This window comes from Pterocles gutturalis, unplaced genomic scaffold, assembly GCF_000699245.1.
Source record: "Pterocles gutturalis isolate BGI_N339 unplaced genomic scaffold, ASM69924v1 scaffold17342, whole genome shotgun sequence".
NCBI lineage: Eukaryota > Metazoa > Chordata > Aves > Pterocliformes > Pteroclidae > Pterocles > Pterocles gutturalis.
The window spans coordinates 1-9,819 of NW_010113208.1; the positions used below are offsets into that span (position 1 = coordinate 1).

At 45.9% G+C, this 9,819-nt stretch overlaps 1 protein-coding gene across 8 annotated transcripts; it reads left to right on the top strand.

Annotated features, from left to right (window-relative positions):
- The first annotated feature begins 253 nt into the window (after positions 1-253).
- On the top strand, positions 254-1,256 carry UBB (ubiquitin B). 8 transcript variants are annotated; one of them, XM_010074403.1, is made up of 2 exons: positions 258-533; positions 762-1,256. In XM_010074403.1, the coding sequence occupies exons 1-2, from the start codon at positions 258-260 to the stop codon at positions 945-947; spliced, it is 462 nt and encodes a 153-aa protein (XP_010072705.1). In that variant the 3' UTR covers positions 948-1,256. The 8 variants fall into 8 exon arrangements, with proteins under 8 accessions (XP_010072703.1, XP_010072705.1, XP_010072706.1 ...); XM_010074404.1 differs by having other exon boundaries at positions 258-588; positions 672-1,093; XM_010074402.1 differs by having other exon boundaries at positions 258-588; positions 817-1,086.
- The last annotated feature ends 8,563 nt before the right edge of the window (positions 1,257-9,819 follow it).

Consider the following 9,819-nt stretch of genomic DNA (forward strand, 5'->3'; position numbering starts at 1 on the left):
GGAGAGGGGCCGGGGGGTCTAGGGGCTGACTGGTGAGCGGCAATGCGAAGGGTCTGCTTTGGGGGAGGTAGTACAGTGAGCCTCAGAAAGAGGTGAGGAGTTGAAGAATGGTTGTACAAATTTTAAATTAAAAATGTAAAATTAAACAATTGGTATTTACATATCAGGAAATAGTACCAGTAATGCCTTGATTTAGGAATTGATAGAGTGTATTTAAGGAGCTGAAGCTGAAAGTTCTGTATGTTTTGCAGTTCAACATGCAGATCTTTGTGAAGACCCTGACTGGCAAGACCATCACCCTCGAGGTGGAGCCCAGTGACACCATTGAGAATGTGAAGGCCAAGATCCAGGACAAGGAAGGCATTCCCCCTGATCAGCAGAGGCTGCACTTCGCTGGCAAGCAGCTGGAAGATGGTCGCACCCTGTCTGACTACAACATCCAAAAAGAATCCACCCTGCACCTTGTCCTGCGCCTGAGGGGGGGCATGCAGATTTTTGTGAAGACCCTGACTGGGAAGACCATCACCCTTGAAGTGGAGCCCAGTGACACCATTGAGAATGTGAAGGCCAAGATCCAGGACAAGGAAGGCATTCCCCCTGATCAGCAGAGGCTTATTTTTGCTGGCAAGCAGCTGGAAGATGGCCGCACTCTGTCTGACTACAACATCCAGAAGGAATCCACCCTGCATCTCGTGCTGCGCCTGAGAGGTGGCATGCAGATCTTTGTGAAGACCCTGACCGGCAAGACCATCACCCTCGAGGTGGAGCCCAGTGACACCATTGAGAATGTGAAGGCCAAGATCCAGGACAAGGAAGGCATTCCCCCTGATCAGCAGAGGCTGATCTTCGCTGGCAAGCAGCTGGAAGATGGTCGCACCCTGTCCGACTACAACATCCAAAAAGAATCCACCCTGCACCTTGTCCTGCGCCTGCGGGGTGGTTGTTAAGTTATTGTGCATCTTGCTTGTCAACCAAGATTGCCAATAGCAGTTGTTTGCACTTTAGTTATTCAATGTCTTAAATTTAATGCAAGCTTAAGTAGCTGCTGAACAGCTGTTGTTGAAATGCTAATAAAGTTTTCTGTTGCACATTACAACTTGTAGTCTGTCTCAGTCCAAGGTAGTAAAACTGGTGTGTTTAAGTGACATGCTCACTGTGGCTTTCTTCCCATGGCATTTTAAGCCTCTTTGCATGTATAATGAGGACCTTGTGGATGAAAGAGATCTGGATTAAAGTCTTTAATTTAAGCACTAATACCATGTTATTTCTTCTTCCTAGGGTTTTAGCACAAGTGTTTCCAGGAAGGATAATACCTTTTTTAAAAGACCCCAGAAAGCCACAAACCAGCTGAAGGTGGCATGGCTGCCGATGGAGTGGGGTGGGTTTTGCTGCAGCTTGTAGATGTGTTTAAATTGACTCTCCCGGGTGTGAACAGTTCAAGTGATGAGCTGCTGTCTGCTCTGGCAGGGGCTATGTGAGCAAACATTGGTAGTTTTGGGTTTTTTAAGTGAAAACTTAACAGTGACAGTATGTTCCAAGTAAATTTTACGAAAGTGGGTGTGGGGAACACCTTGATCTGGGGAAGGGCTGATTATGGTGTGGATCCACTGCTGGGACAGGGGCAGGCACTGGGGGTGTGGAGGGATCAGTTGGCGGGAAGCTGGTGTCTCAGATACTGAATGGCAATATCTGAGCGGTGTGACTGCCTGGTTTAAGTTTTTTACACAGGTATCTAGTGCCAAAAGTTCCCCCTGAAGGATGGGTGGGATTTTTTAATGGGGTGGGTTAAGGGAAACTCACCCAAACAGGTGGGGTTAGCCTGGTTTAGATCAGATGTGCAGTGGTGGGTCTTAAGGTGGATGGAATCATCCAGGTTATAGAATCATAGATTCTTTAGAACCAGGTTCTAAGGATCACGGCTGTCAGTGTCTTCACCTGTTGAATTTTGACAGCTGCCTGACTTGAAGTGGGAGTCTGGGCATCCATATGTTGTGTGCACAGTTTCTGTGTTGCTGCCCTTCATGTTTTGCTGGTAACCCTGTATTATGCACCATCTTAACTTTTTTTTGTCTGCTGTAGTGTAGCAGTGAAAGCTTTGTCCTCTTGAATTTTGGCTTTCAGTGTAACATCACTGTCTGTGGTAGGTAATGTATCACTGCATTCTTAGCAGGGATGCAATCACGGCCGAAAAGACACGCTCCTGTTTTCATGGAAAACTGCACGTTGTAACTAAATTCCCCGTAGTTTTGATGCTTATAACCATGAGAGGTTTGGGGGTTTTTTCAGCAGCAGGGCTTGCTTCACTGTCGCTATTACATAGCTGTGCTGGCAGAAACTTAAAATTCTGTAACCAATTGCTGTTTCTACATAAGAGGTACTTTCCTTAGGTTACTTGAATTTTCCTGCAGTTGCTGCTTTCCCCTTTCCTTTGTTTTATGCTTTACACAGTTTAGCCCCTTAGCCAGGTTTTGCTTTTTCCAGTTCAGCCCCCTGGGTGGGTTGCCCAGAGAGGTGGTTGGGGCTCCTTCAAAAGCCATCTGGTTCTGGGCAACTGACCGGGTGGCCTGGGTTGAGCAGGGGGCTGAGCAAGGTGACCTCCAGAGCTCCGGTCCAACCCCTACCCTGGTGCTGTCCCTGCGGGCTGGGTGTGTCAGCCTGCTGCTGCTCCTGGGTGTGCAAGCTCCCTGAGCAACTGGTAGTCCGGAGGAGGCAGGGCACTGAATAAACATACATGACTGAATTTACATCACTTATGTCCTGCTACTTTGTCCTATGGGAAAACTCCAGATGTCCTTTCTCAAGTTCTTTTAATAATTAAGCCATGCTGTATGGTAACAGTTCCAGGCAGTAACTGGTCACGCAGCACAGGCTGCGGGGCAGTTTGGTTTGGATAAGTCTGTAAGTGGCCGGTATCCTTCCTCCAGAGCCGCCCACTGACCCAGAACCACTGCAGGAGTGTTTCTCCAATACAATGCGGTGCCCAGACTTGCTAGGCCATGTTAGGTGTCAGCGAGCTTTGTGCAGAGCTGCCTTTGGGGTCTGCTCTGCGGTGCTGGGGACCCTGGGTGGGTGATGTGTGAGGGGGGCTGCCCCAGCCCCCCAGGGCGTGCTCGCTCTGACATTGCGCAGCCTGAGCCGGAGCTGTGCTGAACTGTTGGCTCTGCCGGTCCTTCTGGTGTCCTGTTTGTGGATGCTTCATGAGTGCAGCCACACCTGGAGCCTGCTTTGGTCTGGTGTTGCACTGGAGGTAATGAGCAGTGGGAAGAGGGGAGAATTTTCCGGCATTTTGTGATTGTGGGGAACAGCTCAGGACTAGTTTTGGCAGCCTGTGCTGATGGTGTGAAGCTGACTGTGTCCGTGTGCTGTTCTCCCCAGCCCTGCAGGAGGGTTGCTTTAGGTGAGGCTTGTGCTGCATCTCTGCGTTTGACTCCCTAGGAAGGGCACAGAACAGCACGTCCTGGAAGCCAAAGCACAAGGATGGAAATCCCCAGGTGCTGCAGTGTTGCAGCACGAACTGGGTGAATTGCAGAGCCGGCTTCTCCGGTGGCTCACTGTGAGGACACAGGGCACTTGCACTGGACTTCCTCCTTGCAGGAGCTGTGTTATCCGGGCTTCTGATCCCCCAGCTAACGGAGGGATGGCAGTCATCTAGCTGGAATAATGACTGCAAGGGACTTCTTTGTTAATGAAGAAAAATCTTTGCAATTTATCTTAAATTATGTATATAAATTACAAAGAAATGTAAATTTGCATAGCATCCATCTTTATCACTGAAGAAGTTATGAACAAAAGACAAAGTAAGTGGCATCAAGCAATCGGAATGATTGATGTTGTTAAGATACATTTATTTTTCTTACAGTGTGGTGATACCTCAATTGAAACTGCTTAGAGCCAACTATTGATAATAAAGAATTTAATAGGCTTTAGCCAGAATCTATATGCTATTAAAATGGAATCATCCTAATGCTCCTATATGGACAACAGATTCTGGTAACATCTTTCAGTCCTTCTGCAACCTGAGCTTGGTGACTGGCCTCTGTTTTTTCTTATAGCTTCAGTTAATTTCTAGTATGTTCTCTCTTCAGGAAAAAAAAATTTCCAAGATTTCGGGGGGTTTGTCTTCTGTGCTTTTAAAAAAAAATGCTTCTGTTTAATGAGGGTAAATGAGATAACCCCGTTATACTGGATTTTGGATACATTTAGTGTTTTGCTCTGTTCGCAACTGCCCCGAAACATAATCATATAGGGAAAGTGAGGGTTAAGGCACAGACACGTTGGGAATGCCGCAGTGTTTTTGCCGTCTTGTCTGCAGTTCCAGAGGCATTGCACAGTAGCTGCGTTCAAAGATCCTTGGCTGCACAGTTTTATACTTACGGAGTGTCGCTGCGTCATCAAAACAGCCTTATTTGGAACTTGAGATTTTCAGTTAGACACATTTCTGTTAACTATTTTGGTGCAAAGAGTAAGTGAATGGCTCTAATTCTCACAAGTGTAATGTTTGCAACTCCTTTTTGCTATTTTTGAAGAAATTTCCTACGCAGGGTGTTTTCCTAAGCAGCACAAGTCAGGGTTTGTTGATGGCCGCTGGATGTCAGTGTTTCTCCACGAAAGTGTGAGTTTGTAACGTTACCGTTGGGTTTCGTATTTTGCTGCTATTTGATTGTCAGTGGAGCATTCCTTCAGGCTGTAACCCTACAGAAAGGGATACATCAAGCAGAAAGATACTTCCATTTAAGGAATAAGAGAAGTGGATGGTTCCTTCAGAGGCCTGAGCAGTGTATAGAGAGGAGCCTTTAGATATTACAAGGTAAGGCTAGTAGTTACAGAAATACTGGCGTGTAAATTAATTGAGTCCTCAGGGCTATGAGACAAGTTCTGACAAGGAATTATATTTAAGAATATTTTGGATTTTAGATTGGGCACTGGCTGGTGTATGAAAAAAAAAAAAAAAAAGTCTGGCCTTGCAAAAATACATTTTCCCTAGTCTAAAGTATGCATTTAAAAGAAACAGTTTTTTCTTTTAGCCAGTCTTTTATTTTAGGCTTTCAGGAGGTTTGAATGAAGTGCTGGCCTACCTGTTGTTGTGGAGAAGATGTTAATGGTCCGCGCTTGCCTGCTGTTCTTACAGGCTGCCCTGCTCCTGTGAAGATGATTTTTGAGCTGCTACCACTTAGAGTGGCTACGGATCAATGCTGTAATTATATTACAGATGTATAAGTGACTTTGAACTTGTATTTACAGCATACATGGTATTAATTGTAAGAGTATTAAGTTTTTCAGTATTTGGTAAAAATGCATTTAGGTGACAGAGACTATGTACTTTAGGAAATGTGCTTATTTCCATCTTTTTAGAAAGACGTTTTCCTCATGCTTCCTTTTGCCTTCTGTTTAAGCAGGTTCTGGTCATTGTTTTTCCTGCCATGAATTACTGTGCTGCTTTAGATATCATCTATGATAATTCTATCATAATTGTCAGTATGAAATGCTTCCTTCGATTTGACTTATAATTTCACTTAGTAGTTCAGAGTTTGACTTCTCTCTTCCCAGATTTAACAGATTCCACAGAATGCATCTGTCCTGTCAGGAGAAACGTAGTGCCTTCAGACACATTTTCATCAGCAAAATTGCAAGATTCCTCCTTATTCCTCCAAATAAAAGCCTGAAAAGGCAAGAGGATCACGTGTTGCTTTTGAAAACTCAGGCTGGCAGATAGGTGAAACTAAATTGCTGCTTTTATTGTCCCTACGTGCTGCTTTGGATGGCTTTTTCCTGATGCCTGACAGCTATCAGGATTATAAATTTTGGTGGCAAGATGCTTGTTTAGTATCCTAACCAGCACAGCAGTGTTGTAATCCCATTACTGACCTTGCCATGCTGTCACTGGCAACTGCACATTTGGGCAGATCTTGTATTTTTTTTGCCTTGCTTCTCCCTTCTCTGAGATGGAAATGCGAGTGTTTACCCCAGCGTACTCTGGGCGAAAGCGCGTGCGCATGTGTGTGTGCATACCAACGTTTCTGTGTTCCCCCAGCAGCTCCATGTTTCTGTTTTGCTGTGGTGACCTCTCAGCTGGCAGCGATTCCTTTCCCAGCAAGCTGCACATTCTCCTTCCTCGGTGTAAGCTATTAAAACCAGATGCGCAGAAAGAACTCTGTCAGGATGCACTTTTGTGCTTTGGTTTCCTTCCTTGGCTGGAATGGTGGGTTGCCTCCCATGAAAGCTGGGGGAAAATCCCAAGAGGATTTAAATCCCTAAGACTGAGCTAAACTCCTGGGCCTGCATCGATGTCTGTTGATATCACAGTAAATTAAGTGTAATACAACTAAAGGAAACTGAACAACATCAGTGCAAAGCTGACAGATAGAAGTGATGAGATCTGGTCTTGCGTTTCTCTGCGTATGTTCGGTTTTTATAGGCTATTCTGTGGGTCCTTAAAAAATCATTAAGCCTGGAAAGAATAAGTAGCTTTGTGTTGTTCCTGGATCAGCTTAATTTTGAAACACAGGAATCTGAGAAATAAGCTTGTGATCTCATGTAAAACCATGCAAGAGGAAAAGGCCCCCTGCCATTTAATGGGTGTATTTGTAGGAAGGCCGTCTCACAACCTGCATCTGACTCAAAGTAGGAGCCATCTGGGAATGTTTCTGTGGGTGACAACCACATTCCAGGAACCTTCACAGCATCCCGCAGTCCTGTCAGGTGAGGATGGCTTTAGTCTTTCCTGTGACTCATGATAGGTCCGGAAGAAGAAAGCCACAGCCAGAGTTCAGTGTGTCATGATGTGACACCCCTTCTCAATGTTTCTGGACCAATGGTTAACTAAACTTCTGAGATTTCTCATGGAATGTGCCCCTGCTGTCAAGCTGTTGATTAGAAGAGCTCTTCACCATTTTGTTAGTTAATAAGGTTCTCTAGATGAGCTCTAGACCACACAAATGGCTTTGTAAAGCATCAGTTCTGTACAGAGCACAGACAAGAATCCCTTTGCGGCAACATTGTGCTGGGGAAGGCTGCTGGGGCTGCGGGTGCCGAGTGTCATCCTGCTCTGCTGCGGCAGGAAATCGTGGTCTCGCCAGGAGTGGGAGAGAAATAGCTCAGAGACTTGGTGTGGGCGGATGTCTCTGTTTCCCAGGGGTCCTGTTTTGTGAAGTGGTACGAGGGTGCACGCATGGTCTCAGCGCAGGGATGGCCAGCCCGTGTGCGTGGAAGGAGCTTCTCCAACACTCCTTTGGAGAACCAACCCATTAAGAAATGGGCGGCAGTGGCAAACTAAGTAACCAGTGGCCTGAGTGTTCTGGAACTGGGGCTGCTTTGTGCCGTCTCCTGTGCTCATGATGAGCAGCTGACGCTGTACTTTTTAGGGTAACGCTCTGGTTTGTTTATTGTCTCATAGTTTGCGCTGCCTCGTAACTGGGGTGTGTGAAGCGTGAGGAGAACTGGCTTCCCACAGAAACAGTTGACCTCAGATGTTTCGATGTCCTAGGGCTAACTGAGGGAGCCTTGTGACAAACCTCACAACTAAACCGCAGGCTCCAGCACTGCCAGGGTCACATCAGCCGCCTCCCTCGAGATCTGAGCGGGCTGTTACTGAAAGCCAGGAGATGTCGCCTCTATACGTGCAGGCAGGGGTTAAGCGTTATGAATTTGCAGTAGCCAGCCAGCTTTCCCATATAAGAGCACTGCACTCATTGGCTCGCTCTTTTACTGAGAAATCCATCTAGTCATTTCCTGTGCAAGCCCTTCTTCCCTTTGCAAAAAGCTATACAGTTGAGTAAATTGCAATAATCCATGATTATTCCTTCTCGCAGGCAGCTTGGATTCTCTCATGGACCACCGCCAGCTAGGAGTTCAACGTTGTGCCATTAATAGACTGCTACTATGAGCGTGGTCTTCTCTGCAGAAGAAGAGGACTCTCACCCATGGATGTAAATAATTTGGGGTCTGCTTTCATGCTTGTTAATGCTTGTTGGTATTTGACTTGGTTTCTACTGAGAGATTATTTACCCTCTGAAGGATCTGTTGGGACTCCTTGTCAGATCGGTTCTTGGGTGGAGCTTGCAGCAACTTGGGGTAAGTGTTGTGCTCTTCCTCTTTTGACAGCAGGGCTTTTTGTGCTGCGCTACTCAAAATGGCTTGGTAAAATTGCAGAAAGAAACAACTTGGCTCTTGAGTAGAGACGTGAAAGTTGAGCTGGCAAACAGAGAGTGCTCTCTGTGTTTCCTAGGGACGCATAAAGTGGATGTATATATTATAGGGTCCTTTTTTTTTTAGGGCTGTTTTGTTCTTGCTTTTAAGCCAGACAGTCTGTCTGTACAAGACTGACAATAAATAACTCTCTTGAGCACTGTGGAGAGATGGAAACTGCAGCTGAGGAATGATTTTGGGCAAAGGAAGACAGAAAAGCGCAAGCAAACTATTTTGGAAGTACAAATAGCCCTCTAAAGGATCGGCAAATGTACCAGTAAGTGTTTTGGGGGAGGAAATAAGTCTGAAATGGGATTTATAGGGTGTATGCCTACATGTGCAGAAGAATGTTTGTCATTAAAGACTAAACTGAATGGCTGAATTATGATAATGGTTCATCTTGAAATCAGCCCTTGGATTTCTTGCTGTGAGCTGCATAAAGATGTTTTGTGTCTGTTTTCTGCCTAGAACTCTGTTTTTCCACATCCTAATCTAAGCCAGAATGCTTATGCTGTGTATGCTGTGTCAATTTACCTCTTTGCTGGTACAGGCTGTGGAGTCTGGCTGTAGTCCCAGCAAGGGAGACTTCTCTTCAGAGAAAACCTGTTAACCATTTGAAGGGAGTGTATGTGAATAAAACAGAGTTATTAAAAAAGCTCTGCTTCAGATTGGTGGTCGTGGATGTTTCCTTGCTGCCTCACAAACTGCATGAATCTGCAGTCGTAAGCGGTCTACAGATAGTTTGCGTTGGGTGTGGATCTGAGATGTATCCAGAGATATAAGAAGAGATGTCTCAGAAGAGTGAAGGAGTACAGGACATATGAATGGAGAAGTGGGCTGGCTGGGTGCTCTGATGAATACTGATGCTGTCTCTACAGCAGACCTGGATCCAGCTTTGCTCTCAGGAGAGCTGTGCCGTGCTCAGGCTCTGAGGGCTGTGAGCGTCCCGTGGCAGCTGGGGTGTGTGTTTGCCTGTGCTGCGGAGCTGCACGTTCGAAGCCTGTGCTCGCGTGGAGAGCCAACTGCTCCCAGCATGGGGGAGAGCCCACTCATTTTGCCCTAGGTTGAAATGTGAGAATGTATGAAGGGAACATAATTTGTGCTTGTTTTCTCTGTAGAAATAGTGTCATTCTTACCAACAGAGAACGTGAACAAACTTACCACTCATTTCCAAAGAAAGCATGCAGTTAACCTTATCTTTCTGGCCACTTGGTGACCAGCCTGTGTTTGCTGCACTGAGACAAGAACAATGATCGTGGTCTCCTAAAGAGCCCTTTTCTTTGCCTTTTATGTAAGGAACCTGTGCTGCTGCCAACAGGTGAGGTCATCTCACAAAGGGGCTTCAGATGTTCTGCAGATGGGTTGCCTGTATTTCATGAACTGCTTTTAAACTTCTCCAGTGGTACCCTGTTTAAGGCCTTGATCCTTTATTCACCTGCTCCCAGCTGTCCAGTTTTACTGAATCTCTCTCTCAAGGGAGTCAACTGTAGGAACCTGGAAACATGCTTTCCTCTCTGTCACACTGAACACATTCTAGGCTTGTGAACAAATTGTGTTAATTCTCCCTCTCCCTTGCAGGTTTAGTTTCCCAGCGGGGAACGTCTTCGGTGATCTGCAAGACCATCTCTGCTAGAA